Below are 16,689 nucleotides of genomic sequence, written 5' to 3' on the forward strand. Positions count from 1 at the left end.
ATCGAACCCGGGTCTCCTGCAATGTAGGCAGACGCTTTACCGTCTGAGCCACCAGGGAAGTCCTGTAAAAATATCTGTGAAACTGTAAAAATATCACAGGTTTAAGTCACGTGAGTTATAGCAGGTAAAGTCTGGACTTGCCAGTTATTGGTGGTTCCTATCGGACACACTAAAACAACTTGAAAATCATTTCTCTTCTCTACCCTATACAAAGTCAAGAGTGCAAACACATGGGGAATATGGAGAGGTTAACATGGAAACTTATATTACTGTATGTAAAATGTACAGCCAACGGGTATTGGCTGTATCACTCAGGGAACTCCTACCCAGGGGGGTTTATAGGGGACATATATATACCTATGGCTGACCTCATGTTGATGTTTGGCAGAAACCAACACAATTCTATAAAGTGATTATCTTTCAATTAAAAATTAATTTAAAATGGGCGGGGTGGGGCGGGGCGGGGCGGGGCGGGGCCAGCTAGAATAGGAAAAAGGAGTTTAAAATGGCAGTGGCCAAAAGACAAAGAAAAAAAAGCCTAAGAAGATTTGGGGCCAGAGAACCTCAGATGAAACAAACAGCCCTCCTGGCCAGCCCAGTTTACAGGGCAGGCTCCTGGGGAGGAGACAAAACATATAAAAAAAGGAGCCAATATTGAGCCTCTCCTATTTTGAGGTTGGCCTGCCCTCACACCTCAAGGGTACTATGTTTTTTGGAATAAAACGGAGCTGTAACCAAGCTGTAACACTGGTCCAACATTTCAAATCTTAGCTGCAGCAAGACATAAGGGAGGAAATCACACACTTCCCCCAACAGAGGTTTCAAGAAGGAGGGGATATATGTATACCTATGGCTGATTCATGTTGATGTTTGGCAGAAACCAACATAATTCTATAAAGCAATTATCTTTCAATTAAAAATAAAATTAATTTTTTAAAGTAACTCGAAAAAAAAAAAAAATATATATATATATATATACACACACACACTCTCAGTGATGGCCCTGAGGACCCCTTCAAAGGCCCTGTATGAATCTACAGGTTGGAGAACTTCAGGGCACCTGACATCAAACAGATTGTTTCTCTGTCCATCATGTCACAGTGTTACAGGGAAGAATAAAATCTGACTTCATGTGTTTACTTTAACCTTTGCTTCCTGTTGCTTTTGTTTACTGAAAGGATCCTGTCTGTACAAATGGTGTGCCTGCGCCTCCGGAACCTTGCCCCTCTGCCTGACTGTTAAACCAAAATGCCTTTCTTTTACCCAGGGCAACACCCTGACCCTCTCTACACCTATGAATGGCTGCAAGAAATAAGAAACACATCTCCTCCCCCAGGATGGCCATTCCGAGATTTACAGAATTAATGGCCTTTGTACTTCCTCACCTCCTCCCCCTCTAGCACCTGATAAGATGGTTACTTGGCGACCTTAGGCTGTCCTCTTCTCAGCCTGCCAGCTTTCCGAATAAAGTTGTATTCCTTGCCTCAACACCTTATCTGATTTATTGGTCTGATGTGTTGCAAGCAAATCGAGCTTCGCTTCCGTTCAGTCACTCAGTCCTGTCCGACTCTTTGCGACCCCATGGACGGCAGCACGCCAGGCCTCCCTGTTCATCACTAACTCCCGGAGTTTACCCAAACTCATGCCCATTGAGTCGGTGATGCCATCCAACCATCTCATCTTCTGTTGAGCTTAGACTCAGTAAAAATATCCATGGAAGTAACACTCTGTGCATGGTTCAGTTCAGTCGCTCAGTCGTGTTCGACTCTTTGCGACCCCATGAATCACAGCACACCAGGCCTCCCTGTCCATCACCAACTCCCAGAGTCCACTCAGACTCACGTCCATCGAGTCAGTGATGCCATCCAGCCATCTCATCCTCTGTCGTCCCCTTCTCCTCCTGCCCCCAATCCCTCCGAGCATCAAAGTCTTTTCCAATGAGTCAACTCTTCGCATGAGGTGTCTCCTAAAAGAAAAGGAGCCCCTAAAATGACCTCATTGGGCCCATGAGACGGACAGGTATGAACCAGTTTCCACCGCTTGCCTAACAAATGCCTACACGTGTGACTGAATTTAGCTGGAGAACTGCCTTCATGAAACCCAGGAGCAAAATTATGATGGAATAACCCTCACTTATCTTGAATTTTTCAGCAGCCACTGTGATCCTCAAAGTAGCTTCAGTCAGTTCCGCACACAGAGATGCCACCCTTCACATCTCCCACGGGCCCATGATCTCACTGTTATCCGGAGGCTGCTTCTAATTTCTTTTTTAACAGACTTATCATCTGTCATGTCATGATTTTAAAAGGTAGTAACCTTCTTAAGAATGGTGACAGGCACCACTTTTAGGGGATGTACTGGGAGAAGGAAGTGTTTCCGCTTCTCCCCACTCCCCCACATCTCTCCCCAGATTTCAGCTCCAAGCCTCACTGAACTCTGCTCCTCCTACCCTCAGAACCCCATCTGTTGGAGCACTTACGTAGGATGTGTTGTGTAAACAACCTCATCTACCCCACGGCACTGTTCTTAAAGATCAGTTCAGTCGCTCAGTTGTGTTTGATTCTTTGCGACCCCATGGACTGCAGCATGCCAGGCTTCCCTGTCCATCACCAACTCCCAGAGTCTACTCAAACTCATGTCCATCAAGTCGGTGGTACCATCCAACCATCTCATCCTCTGTCGTCTCCTTCTCCTCCTGCCTTCAATCTCTCCCAGCATCAGGGTCTTTTCCAATGAGTCAGTTCTTCGCATCTAGTAGCCAAAGTATTGGATCTTCAGCTTTAGCATCAGTCCTTCCAATGAGTATTCAGGACTGATTTCCTTTAGGATGGACTGTTTGGATTTCCTTGCAGTCCAAAGGACTCTGAAGAATCTTCTCCAACACCACAGTTCAAAAGCATCAGTTTTTCAGCACTCAGCTTTCTTTATATTTATAGTCCAACTCTTACATCCATACATGACTACTGGAAAAACCATAGCCTTGACTAGACGGACCTCTGTTAACAAAGTAATGTCTCTGCTTTTGAACATGCTATCTAGGTTGCTCATAGCTTTTCTTCCAAGGAGCAAGCATCTTTTAATTTCATGGCTGCAATCACTATCTGCAGTGATTTTGGAAGCCAAGATAATAAAGTCTGTCACTGTTTCCATTGTTTCCCCATCTATTTGCCATGAAGTGATGGGACCGGATGCCATGAGCTTCGTTTTTTGCATACTGATTTTTAAGCCAGCTTTTCACTTTCCTCTTTCACTTTCATCAAGAGTCTCTTTAGTTCCTCTTTGCTTTCTGCCATAAGGGTGGTATCATCTGCATATCTGAGGTTATTGATGTTTCTCCCAGCAATCTTGATTCCAGCTTGTGCTTCATCCAGCCTGGCAATTCACATGATGTACTCTGCATATAAGTTAAATAAGCAGGGTGACAATATACAACTTTGACGCTCCTTTCTCAATTTGGAACCAGTCTGGTTTTCCATGTCAGGTTCTAACTGTTGCTTCTTGACCAGTATACAGATTTCTCAGGAGGCATCTGGCATCATCTTTTAGGATTTGAAAAACAACACCCAGTTCTTAAAGCTGCTGCTGCTGCTGCTAAGTCACTTCAGTTGTGTCCAACTCTGTGCGACCCCATAGATGGCAGCCCACCAGGCTCCCCTGTCCCTGGGATTCTCCAGGCAAGAACACTGGAGTGGGTTGCCATTTCCTTCTCCAATGCATGAAAGTGAAAAGCGACAGGGAAGTCGCTCAGACATGTCTGACTCTAGCGACCCCATGGACTGCAGCCTACCAGGCTCTTCCATCCATGGGATTTTCCAGGCAAAAGTACTGGAGTGGGGTGCCATTGCCTTCTCTGGTTCTTAAAGCTAACAGTGCCCAAATACAGAATCCACATTCCACAAGGTCTGAGCTAGCATCTGAATGGTCCCAGTCAGAAATTCAGCTCCAGACATGGCCACAATTCAAACGATTTCAATACTGGTATCTAAAGCTGCATGTGAGAGTTTACTAGCTTGTCTTTCTCCTAACACTCCCTCCCATGCTTCTCTGTCCCTTCACTTCAAAGTTCTGCCCCTCCATCAGACTAGCAGGGTGTCTGCTCCAGCCCACAGAGTAGAACTGCCAAAGCTCAGATGAATCCTTCCTACAAGGTACTTGTTGGAGAACCTCAAAACAGAGAACAGGTTCAGTGGCAGATTTTGTACCTGCCACTAAATAAATGTTTGCACATGTGGCAGAATTCAGATCTGGACTCTTTCCTTCCGATGTATCGCTTGGCCGCAAGACTGTAGGCGCGGAAGATATTTTAATTCTCCCACCTCCAAATACCAGGAGCTACAAAGGGTGAAAGCAAAGAAGGTGACACATAGTCCTTCTGTTCAAGGTTCAGGTCAGATCCACCTCCTCCAGGAAACCCTCCCTGTCATTCCAAGGTTAGAAATTCTCCCAGAAACTTTTGGCTATACCAACCAGTATACTTCCCAGGTGGCGCCAGTGGTAAAGAACCCACCTGCCAATGCAGGGAGACGTAAGAGACACAGGTTCGATCCCCAGGTTGGGAAGATCCCCTGGAGGAAGGCATGGCAACCCACTCCAGTACCCTTGCCTGGAGAATCCCATCGACAGAGGAGCGTGGCGGGCTACGGTCCACGGGGTCACAAAGGGTCAGACACTAATGAAGTGACTCAGCACACAGGAACATAACAACCCGAGACACTCATACAAACGGAAATACTCTGGAAAAGGTAATGCAAGTGCTAATTCTCAGGCAGGACAGACAAATAGGGCCGGTCATCCTAGCTGTGTACACCTGCTGTCTCTGCAGCTTGACTGACACTGCTGCCCTTGGTTAAATAACCAGACATCATCCTTACAAAAAGGACACGGCAGCCTGGCGTTCTTGGGTGGAGTATAAGCTTCCTGAGGAGAGGAACCATGCTTCTCACTTCCCTCAGCCCACAGAACCTACTGCAAACCAGATGGTTAGCAAAGAATTTGTAAACTGACTGGTTTGTGGTTGAGAAATTTCTCACAATTCCAAATCTATATCACCACCTCAAGATGTTACTAAGTATTCATGGAGAACCTCTCCCTCTCTCTTACACACACACACACACATCTGATCTTCTAGTTCTGCAGGGCTAAATCCTTGGTTCTAACTTCACCTTATCTTCCCCTGGCTCCTTCAAGAACCTTTGAATGAAATAAATCATATTTTCCACGAGCTAGAAGATATAAAAAAAGAGAGGAGGGCTGAGCAGGGGACTTAGCAGCTGAGCTAATAACACAAATCTGATGTTTATCCGTCTGCACTGCAGACCCTATTTTTACACAAGGCAGAGCCTCCCTTTCCTGCCCTCCCCGGGAAATCACTCTTTCCCCCACCTGGCTGCAAATCTCCAACACATCAAGGACATCCAGCGGCGGGTGGGGGTGAGACTAGATGAGAGACGGCGCGCTGGCAGGTTAAGGGCAGGAGTTCTTTGTGTTGACAAGAGGGATTCAAGCCCAACGTATGCTCGGGGCCCTTTCTCCCATCACTAGTCCGTGGGCTTCTTGCCCCCCCCCCCATTTGGAGACACCCCCCCCCCCAGCCCCTTCTCTCTCTTCCTGGGCTGGCATAGGACACAGGACTCTGCCTCTGTTGAGCAGCCCCTCTGTGAAAGGGCAAAGCTGCGTAAAATCCAATTTTCTGATACTAAGGACAGGCTGAAAATTCACATGCACAGCCATACCACTTATTAATCTGTCCCCATATGATGGAGGGAGGCAGAGACATAACCAGCACACCAGAATTGTCTTTGAGGAGCTACGGCTTAAGGAAAAATGAGGGAAGGCCTACATTGTCTAAACCCGCCAGACGTTAGGCACGTGGAACTCGGCAAGCATTGCCAAGGGACCAGTGTTCCTACACAGCAAGTCCCGACCAGCCAGGCGTGTCCACCTTCCAACAGCCACTCCTGAATGCCTACTCTGTGTCAGGCAGAGATGAAAGATCCTCCTATGTCTAAAAGAGGTAACTCCTGGGACTTCCCTGGTGGTCCAGCAGCTAAGACTCTGTGCTCCCGTTGCAGGAGGCCTGCGTTCAATCGCTCACCAGGGAGCTGGATCCCGCGAGGGTTCACGCACGGCAACTACAGATCCACACGCCCCGCAACGAAGACCCGGTGCAGTCACAAAAATAAATACGTAACACCGGCTCGGGACAGAGTCGTAGGAATGGAGCTCGTGGGAGGGAGAAGCCCACGCCAGCAGGGGGACGAGCCAGGAAGCGGCATCAGGGAAGGTTCCACACGGGCTGCTCCTCCAGCAGGAGGGAGGCACCCACCAGTCTGCATGAAGATCACAGGGAGGAACATCAAGATGTCCCTGGGTAATGTCAGACGGTCCTATTACTTGGAAGCTCAGAGGGACCACACAGGAGCTGAGGCTGCTGGAACAAGGCCGGGCCAGTGGACAAATGGAAAGGGGCTGAATGTCAGCCTCAGAGCATGGGCTTGACATGGTAAGAAATGGGGACCCGTGCGTGGGTTCTGAGCACCACTGGGGCTAGTGGTAAAGACCCCGCCTGCCAATACAGGAGATTTAAGAGTGGCAGGTTCGATCCCTGGATCAGGAAGATCCCCCTGGAGGAGGGCATGGCTACCCACTCCAGTATTCTTGCCTGAAGAATCCCGTGGACAGAGGAGCCTGAAGGGTTACAGGCCACAGGGTTGTAAAGAGTCAGACACGACTGAAGCAACTTAGCACACAAGCCTGAGCTCTACCTTCCAGAGTGTTAACTCCAGGGATATGCAGACTCTGAGTGGGATAGATCAGGAGAGACAGGCAAGGCAGGGAAAGCACAGAGCTCCTGAGAGAGGCCTCAGAAGAAACGCCAATGCCCTCACTCCCTTCAGTAACCATCCTCTGCTTCTGAATACAGTCCAGACTCCACATACGGGACCCGATGGCCTTTATGCTCCAGACTCTATCTTGTATCATTTCTTCCTCTCACATGCGACCTCCTAGCCAGGCTGACTGACTCTCTGAAATCCAGTCTCTATGCCTGCTATTCCCTTCTTTCCCATCTCTCCCCAATACCTCACCTCTGATCCCTGTGCGTCTGGGTGACAGGCAGCTTCTGTTTCTCCATGCCCAGCGAGTGGTTACATCACTTACCTCACTGCCTCAGCATCACTGCCCCCTGAATTTAAGGCCCAGTGAGGACAGAGACAGAGCCTGGAAGGTCACAGCCTCCTAGTACCCAGCCTGGAAGCCTCTTACACAGTAGCCACTCAAGGAATACTTGTTAAATGATTCAGCACAGAGCTTTCTGGGTTTGGGGGGGGGGGGGTTGGTATCAAAATATAAACTAATTTATAAGTAACTGAATTTTGATGGATAAAACTTAGTAGCTAAAAATTGTATCTTTACTTCAGAAACAACCTTTTCTCTCTTAATATTCAAAGACATTAGTGGTCAAGCTTCCTTCTCTGACTTGTCTTTTATTTCTAACCTTCTGGCAGGCACTGAAAATTCCTCTCTGATTTTACTTCTGAAAGAACTTATTTACAAGAGGACCCCAGTTTCAGAACTTTCACAGGAAGAGGTGTCCTCAGGAAAGAAATGAGTAATTGATTACATGCAAGAATTGTAATTGATTACATGCAAAATCCTTCATAACATATCAGGCTTTGGAGAGCTCCTTTCAGTAGCAACCACCTCCTTCTAGATTGAAATGTTCCTCTGTAGAACATTATCTCCTTGCTAGAGAGGGGGGAACCAACAAATCCTAGCTCTAAAGCAAGCATGTCATCAACCATGGAAGGACAAAATGATGACCACAGCATGGACTGGGGGTCCACTCTGTACCAAGCACGTACATGCTGGGTGGGTTTTTTTGTGTATTTTTTTATTTATTTGGCTGTGTTAGGTCTTAGTTGCAGCACTCAGGATATCTGACCTTCACTGTGTCATGTGGCATGTGGAATCTAATTCCCCATCCAGGGATTGAACCTGGGCCCCCTACATCGACAGCAGAGTCTTAGAGCCCACCAGCGAAGTCCCCATGCTGGGTGTTTTATATCCATTATCTCTTTCTCTACAACGAGACCTCCCATGCCCATATTCCAAAAAAGGAAACTAAGGCTCAAATGGGGTAAATGATTTTCCAAAATGGAGCAAACTGCAGTTTAAACTCAAGTCCATCCAACCCCAAACCTGTGCTCTTTCCATTATGCCAACTATCTTGAATCAGAAATAAATATAAAGGGAAAAAAATTCATGACAACACAGCCCAACATAGAGCTTCATTCACGAATGATCAGTTGATTCAGAGCCTACTGTCTGGAGACACCAAGCAAGAAACACAGCCACTAAAATGTCTTCTTTATATTCTTAGGGCATCGAGCAAGAATGTTAGGCGGGGGGTGGGGCGTGGGGGGTGGCGAATGGAACCAGCAAACACCAAGACAGATGGCCAGAACTGGAAAGGCGTCGAGCTCGACTCCTCCCTGACCACACACAGGCTCCTGCACACGACCGCTCCAGGAAGGAAGCCACTGGAGCCCATGCGGGCAGGCACTGCCAAGCCTGGAAGGAGAGACGTCACAAAACAGGAGGCACACACCACAGCATATGGAATCTCAACAGTCCTTGAGAGCTGCAGCTACCGCCCCTGGCCTCTTGGCGAAAGCAAGCAGCTTTACTCTGATGGAATGACAAGACCCAGCGGTATTCCTGGTTTGGGCTACAATCAATCCTCCAAACTCTACCCTTAAGCAACAACTGGGGGGACTGTGGTCAGGCCCAACACCATTTCACTGTCCCAAAGCTTCGCTTTGAGTCACCATCACCCTAACACACTCATCCCCTTTCCAAAAACAGTTCTTCCTCTGGAAGTACATCTTCGCTGCTGGGGACCTTGCCAAGCCCGGCCATTCTGAGGCGCTCAGCTGAAGGTCGTCCTCCTCTTCCAGAAGCAGGGGGGTGCCGCCTGTGCCCACAGGGGTGCCTCCGTGTTCTGACTGTCAACACTGTCCCACCTAGCGTTTACCTATGCGTCTATTTAGGTGCCCTTAGGACTGACGCATTTTACTCCAATGGTGCAGTCTGGCACAGTGTTCCTCACTCTTTCCTGCAGTTAAATTCAGTAAAATACCCACCAACTCTGTTCCAGGTACTGAAGATACAGGACTGATTAAATCCCAGCCCTGCCCTGTGGGACTCACAGTCTGGCAGAGGATGGGTAATACAAGACAAAAGTTGTGCAAATATACTTATCATAATAGTGTAAAGATGCGATCCAAGGCATCCGTGCACATCACCCTGCTCACTTCCTTCATATCATTTAGCTCAATCTGTGGCTGTCACGTTTATTTCTTTATTTATGGTCGGTCTGTCCCCAGTAGGAGACCCTGGGACCGGAGCCTTGTCTGTCTGGCTCACTGCTGTGTCCCCAGCACCCCGTATGGGCTTGTGCACAGAACACATTCATTAAAAGCTGCATTTGTGGAAGGTGATACAAAGAGAGGCAGAGAAGGGCTGGGAACTATGAGCATGAAGCCCAGTTTAGAGGTCCAGGTAAAAATTCCACAACAGCAGACACCGGAGCTCAGATGAGAAGCAAGAGTGCAGACCTGAGAGGGAAGAGGTGAGGCCCGAGCCAGAGGAGGAAACGAGAGGAGCAAAGGGAAGGAACGGCCGAACCAGCATGACAGAGCCCTTCTCTGTTACTGCGGCGGCTATTCGCAAAGAGAGGCAGTTCTGTCCTTAGGGGACATGCAGCAATGCCTGAAGCCACTAGCAACTGTCATGACTTGGAACAGCAGGGACTCCGGGCATCCAGAATCCAGGGATGCGGCTCAACACCTTACAAGTTACAGAATAGCTCCCCACCCCGCCCTGCCCGCCATCTACAACAGTGGATGCCAACCGTGCTGAGGTCTGGCAATATTTAAAGGACATGAAAACTCCCTTCCAAAGTTCACCATTTCTAGTCACACCTAATACTGTTTTTTTATTAGAATTTGGATCAGAATAGCATTTGCTTGTCCCCTCGCATAACCTCCAAAGGAAACACTCAGAGCCAATGGCGCTTTTATTTTAGCTGAAATGAGGCTTTTAGCAGACGCCAGTGGACCTCCTGTTGCTACATATGGCCCCTGGGTCTATTTCATGGTCTTCTCCAAGCACACAGAATCAATTTCCTTTGTCTGTTGGCGACCCATCCTGACTCATCACTTTCCCTCTACATTCTAAGACCCCAAACTACCCACTCCCTATGCAGGGTAATGAGACACAGAAAGATGAGGCTAAGAGGGGCTCAACAGCATCAAATGAACGGACAGACGGATGGCCAGGCGGACAGAGGGACAGAGACCTTTCAGAATAGAACTTTGGAACCTTGGAACATTTTAGGTTCACTGAAAAGCTGAAACTCCAATACTTTGGCCACCTGATGCAAAGAGCTGACTCATTGGAAAAGACCCTGATGCTGGGAAAGATTGAGGGCAGGAGGAGAAGGGGATGACAGAGGATGACACGGTTGGATGGCATCACCAACTGAATGGACACGAGTTTAAGCAAGCTCCTGGAGTTGGTGATGGACAGGGAGGCCTGGCGGGCTGCGGTCCACGGGGTCGCAGAGAGTCAGACACGACTGAGCAGCTGAACTGAACTTGGAACTTTTCCCTGGGCCTTGCACACTTTTCCCCAAAGGCAGAGTCGGCCTGAATGCTGACACCCACTGACCGTGCCCATCACAGCGGCCTGTCACAAAGAATGCACAGAAGAGGTCACGTCCCCAGGACTCTAAAGCCTGGGCAGGAAGTCAAGCAGCTGAACGTGACAGAGTGGCAGGAATGGCGGGAGCTGGGAAGTCAGTGCAGACAAGGGCCCTTTGTCCAGGGGTTCCAACAGCAACACCCAGGAGGGCTGAGCCTGCAACAGTGAAATCCATGGGGCCTGACCCTCCTTCAGCTTCTCACAGGAAAAGTCTCTTAGTCTAAAATGAGTTTACTTATTTGTGTCCCCGGCAAACAATTCGTTATTATCTGAAATGTCTGAATGATGACTCGAAAATTTAAGAAAGAAAAAAATGTCACCATCTTTTTCTGTTGCAAGAAACCCAACAGCGGCATATTTCTAAAGAGTAGATTCAAGACGCGCACAAGGACTAGCTCCCACTGTAACCAGAGCCGGGACCCTGTGGGGCCTTCACAGGACAGACCCCTCCCTGCATCCCACGTCCTCCACCTGCCTCTTGTCTGTAGGAAAGCTTTAGCCAGAGAATAAGTCTAATCAGAGACATGAGAAAAATGCAAAAAAAAAACAAAGTATAGTCAGACAAAGCAAAACAATGATAGTTTACCCACTAGACAAAGTCAAGGATCTCCCATTTCTTCACAAAGTCTATAGATAAGAGTCTGAGCCGTATCTTTCGAGCTGTTTTGCAGATACTGAAACCCCCACCGGGTGGAAGAAGGGAACTGTGCTGCCTGCAAGCACAGAGACCCCAGGCCAGCTGGAACCAGAAGGTTGACGATGTTGACTCTCGCTTGCCTTGCCACCAGCAGAAGCGCTACCTGTCACCTCTAGGAAAGCAACAGCAGCTACCCTGCCTGCTGTCTAAGCAGGCACAATGAGCTGCAGAGGAGGGGAAGTGAGCCAGCTCACTGCTGCCATGAAACCAGGGAGCAGAGAGGTGGGCAATGCCCAGCACACCCTGCAGGACGGCCAGGGCCACTAAAGGCGGGAAGGAAGCGGGTCTATAGTTGCCCACAGTTGGCACAGGGAGTGTCCAGGCCCCTACATGCGAACAAGTTCCACTCCGAGAGTGTGCGCATGAATACAATTTGTTCGCAAGCCCAACAAAGCTAGCCTGGGTACCCAGCTAACACAACTGGCTATACAGTACTGCATTATAATAGGTTTATAATACTTTTCACACAAATAATATGTAAAAAAGCAAACACAAATAGAGAAAACATTTTTTTAATCTTACAGGATTCTTACAGACATGTACACTAACTTGCGTGATTGGACATGCCAACACAAGCTGGCATCTTTCAAAGTTTGCAGCTTGAAGGGTCATATGTAGGGGACTTACTGTATGGCTAGATCAGGAAGGAACTTTCTCATCTTTACAAAAGGGAAATTGGTTACTGACCCACACGTCTAGTATTCTGGGAGGAGAACATGAGGCAACATACAGATGGAGCGTGCAGAATGCCCATACTCCACATCGTGTGCACACACCTTTCTCAACAAGAAAGGTATTTAATTTCCAGTCACTGCTGAGTACCATGCCTGGGCCAACGCCAAATACAAAAGTGATGCAAAATATAGAGATCAGGTTTGAAAACTGAAAAGGTTTTATCATTGATCCACTTTGTACCTTCTTTAATCCTCCGAATAAAGTGTCAGTCTCCAGGTCAAATTCTCGGTCCAGCTCCTCTTCATGTTCTGACAAGAAAAACAGGGTCTGTTAGTCAACAAATCTAAATAAAACTGCGTTGGTTTAATAGGAGAAGCATTAAAAGAAACTGGCATACAGCCTGGAAAAGCTGCCTCTGGACTGAGCTACAAGCATGGAGAGGTGTCACACTCCTTCATTTCTGTGACCTCGGTTCCTGGAAAAACAAGGGGCTGATGGCAACATCCCTTTAGCTTGCCATAAAGGTCACAAAAGGAGAGGGACCAAGAGTGAAAGTTCCCGGTGCAGGGGACCACAGGAGGGATGAGGGCAAATGCCTCACCTGCACAGATGGTGAAGAAAAGGTTTTGAACAGACCGTGGCACAAAATGATGGTGATCACAGCCTATCGCATAATGCTAACAAGATCACTGATGGACTTATATAATGGTAATACATATGCTTATAAATGAACAGTACAATTGGTTTAAAACAAAAAATATTTTAAAACTTTCATTCAAATAATGTTTAACAATGAACAATAACCAGGCACAGTGTGAAATAGCAGGAAGGAAGCAGAACATGACCGGCACGGCTACTGCCCTCCTGGGACTTGCTGTATCCTGGGTAAGAGACACAAACAAGCAGTAAGAAACTACAGCGATGCTGATGGATGCCGTGTGTGGGAGGTGAGGACGCTCAGCTGCGGGGCTGAGTCTGGGGTCTAAGTGACTGACCTCTCTGGGTGTCTATGTGGGTTCCCCTAGTGGCTCAGATGGTAAGGGGTCTGCCCGCAGTGCAAGAGACCTGGGTTCAACTCCCTTCCCCTTGGAGAAGGGAATGGCAACCCACTCCAGTACTCTTCACTGAAGAATCCCAGGGACAGAGGAGCCTGGTGGGCTACAATCCATGGATTACAGAGTCAGACACGACTGAGCAACTACCTCTCTCTCTCTCACACACACACACACACACACACACACACACACACACACGATGTCTAATAGGCAGCTGGATGGAGCTCAAAAGAGTGCCTCAGCTGGAGGGAAAGACTTAGAAAAGTCCTCGGTATAAGGGCAGTGATGAAGCCTCCAGAGATGGCTGGGATCGACCAAAAGGGCACAGACTGCATAGACAAGAAGAAAAAAAAAATCCAGTTCTTATCAGACCAACCAACAAACAAAAAACACAGAAGACCACGAGGGAGAACCAAGAAAGATCAAAGGAAACCTGACTTCGTAATCCTGAAATGATGCTGGTTTCGGAGTAGGGTCAAAGGGCAGATGTACACACACACTTGAAGCTAACAGCAGCTCCAGCCTCCAAGCGCAGGCAGCACTGCCTCCAGGGAAGACAGAAAAGGAGGTCCACGGAGCACTGGGCCCAGGGCCCCCAGGCTCCAGCTCTAGGTCAGCTCACACTGAATTCCACGAGGTGCAGGAGGTGGCGTGGCAGTGTGTGGTTGCCCCGGTCCTTTCTGTTGCAGCTGCACACGTGCCACACTGGGTAGGTATATGTGTGTGGTGGTGTACACAGACTCAAGTCCCAGGAAACCAACCCAGAACCACCAGCAAGCTGCAAGAACCCAACACAGCAGCAGGTCCCTCTGAACGCTATCAATAAGAAGGGGCAAAACCCCTCTGCTTTCTTGCCTCCTCTCTTTCGGTTTCACTTTCCTACAAAGTGCAACCTCCAGAAACATCAGAATTACGCAGAATTGAAACAAAGCAAAAAATTGGAGTTCTTTTCTCCTAAGGGTACATTCCAAAGCATAGAAGTGTCGGCAGGAAGCGCCAGACGCCCCCAGGTTAGGACACATCGCCCTCTAGTGGGGAAAAAAGGAATCGTATGCAGACAGGAGAATCAAGATGAAACCCTGTCCTGCCACTGTCCAGCTGAAATACTATGTGAGACATATTTATAGTTTTAACATTTTTAGTAGCCACACTGTAAAAAGAAAAAAAGACAAAAATTTAAGGTGAAATTAATTTCAATATATCTTATTTATCCCAATATATCCAAATATTATTTCAACATGGAATCAACGCTAAACAATTACACAATTCCTTTTTCTTCCTAATTCTTCAAAACTCCACGGACACATTATCCTTAAAGCACATCTCATTCTGAAGCAGTCACATCCCAGGAGCTCACCTGTGGCTACGGTTACGACAGTACCGTCCTAGACCAAAATCCTCCCTCAGCTTTTGGAGAATTTCTACCAGTCACTGAAGGAAACGAGGCTCAAAATAGCCTGGAGTTAAGACTCCCCTCCAGGCCCTCCCCACCATTCTATGCAAAACAAAGAACTCTCTCACCCGAAGAAAAAAATGGACATTAAGGTTGATTACACTCAGCTCCCAGCCGGTCCAGCCTCTGGCTGATCTCCAGAATTCCTTGCCCAGCCGTTTAAGAGAGAACTACTCCGAACCACCTTGGAGAAGAACAGACCCCCTTAAGACAGCAGAGTTCCTCATATATGCCTATATATACTTACTCTTTTTTGGGGTTAGTGCTGCAGCTCTAATACCGATTAGTATTCACAAATCTGACTGCTGCCCCTTCTCACTTCATTAAAGGTTCCTAGAAAGTGCTGGTCTTGTTCTTTTTCTGAACCTCACCTTTTCTAACTCCCTTACCCTACAGTGACCTTTGTCTGATTTCTCGACACAAACAAATGCTGTATGACATACATTACAACATAAATCCATCCGTGATACTTTGGTGATCACTGTCTCCAGACTGTCTTGATTCAGCTGAAATGCATTGCTATAGGATTCAGCTGACCTAGGTACTCTTGCCTGGAAAATCCCATGGATGGAGGAGCCCAGTAGGCTGCAGTCCATGGGGTCGCCAAAGTCGGACACGACTGAGTGACTTCACTTTCACTTTTCACTTTCATGCATTGGAGAAGGAAATGGCAACCCACTCCGGTGCTCTTGCCTGGAGAATCCCAGGGACGGGCGAGCCTGGTGGGCTGCTGTCTATGGGGTCGCACAGAGTCGGACACGACTGAAGTGACTTAGCAGCAGCAGCAGGAGAATGGAAGCTGCCAAGCAGCAGCAGGAGGTCTTTCTGGAAAACAGTGACGGCCCTTAGAACTTCTCTGATTCTACCTTCTTAGGTGAGGGACCTCCTGGGCAAGAGATTTCATCGTAACTCACACATTCTTCAGGGTTGCCCTCGTGGCTCAGATGGTAAAAAATCTGCCTGCAATGTAGGCGACCTGGGTTAAATCCTTAGGTTGGGAAAATCTTCTGGAGGAGGACATGGCAATCCACTCCAGCACTCTTGCCTGGAGAATTCCATGGACAGAGGGGCCTGGCGGGTTACAGTCCATGGGTTCGCAAAGAGTCGGACACAACTGAGCAACACCCTTTCACACTCTTTTAAGCAAAAGTACACTGCAAACAGAAACCAGCTTTCTTTGGCTGAGTGATTTTTCTCCACACCACACAGGCCTGTGAGCAGAGCCAGCCCTTTCTTCTAGACGCCCTGGCTCCACTTCCCAAAGTTCTGCGCTGTACAGAACTGCCTGAGCGCACAGAAAGGAAGCACTTTCGACAGATGAGCGCTCAGTATTAAGTCTGCTGTTGATTCTCCCCCAGCCCTCCGCCACCAACCACCGCCTGACAAAAGGATACACCAAAGCCCCATTCCACCTACTGAGAAGATCTGCATTTTAAGGGCTGGTGTAAACTGTTCACTTAAAGCCTGTAACTAAACTACCCCTTTCACCATCAACCGTTTGATGAGAAATCAATTCTGGGGTGCGGCAGGGGTAATTAGAGACTGTAATCTCTAACTGTTGTAAAAAGCAAAGGAAATACACACACACAGACACACACACAGACACACACAGACACACACAGACACACACAGACACACACACACACACACACACACACACACCCCTCATCTGACTCAAGCCACTGCTAGAGACTAGCATGCCCAATTGTGGCTTATCTGTCCTTCAAATGCTTCTAGCATTTGAGGAATTCCATTCAGCTCCTAGGGATTGTTCTTTCTCTAGGAAGCTGGTAGCTGTAGAAGAATGTGGTGGTGAATGAGAGTGGAGAAGGGAGCAGAAAGGATGGGCTTCTAAAGATAAGAGAATCTAACAGTAAGCAGCTCTCAGATGTGCTCACAGACGCGACCACAGGCAAGAGACGAGGTGCTGGTTTTCCCATGAGATGGTCCAAGGGCCTCCTCTCCTCTATACCAGTTTCCACTCAGGGAACGAAGAAAAGTGGTTTAAAAATAGCCCAAGTAAACACATATCATATATGTAAATA

General features: G+C 47.9%; 1 protein-coding gene across 8 annotated transcripts in view; it reads right to left on the reverse strand.

Annotated features, from left to right (window-relative positions):
* The window catches only part of HHAT (hedgehog acyltransferase), a 375,148-nt gene that overhangs the window by 328,934 nt on the left and 29,525 nt on the right, over window positions 1-16,689 (reverse strand). For all 8 annotated transcript variants that reach the window (XM_060396732.1, XM_042229246.1, XM_060396733.1 and 5 more), the window contains exon 3: window positions 12,377-12,444. In XM_060396732.1, coding sequence (XP_060252715.1) covers window positions 12,377-12,444 — 68 coding nt within the window. The remainder of the gene's footprint in view (window positions 1-12,376; window positions 12,445-16,689) is intronic.

Source organism: Ovis aries, chromosome 12 (genome assembly GCF_016772045.2).
Source record: "Ovis aries strain OAR_USU_Benz2616 breed Rambouillet chromosome 12, ARS-UI_Ramb_v3.0, whole genome shotgun sequence".
NCBI classification, from domain to species: Eukaryota; Metazoa; Chordata; class Mammalia; order Artiodactyla; family Bovidae; genus Ovis; species Ovis aries.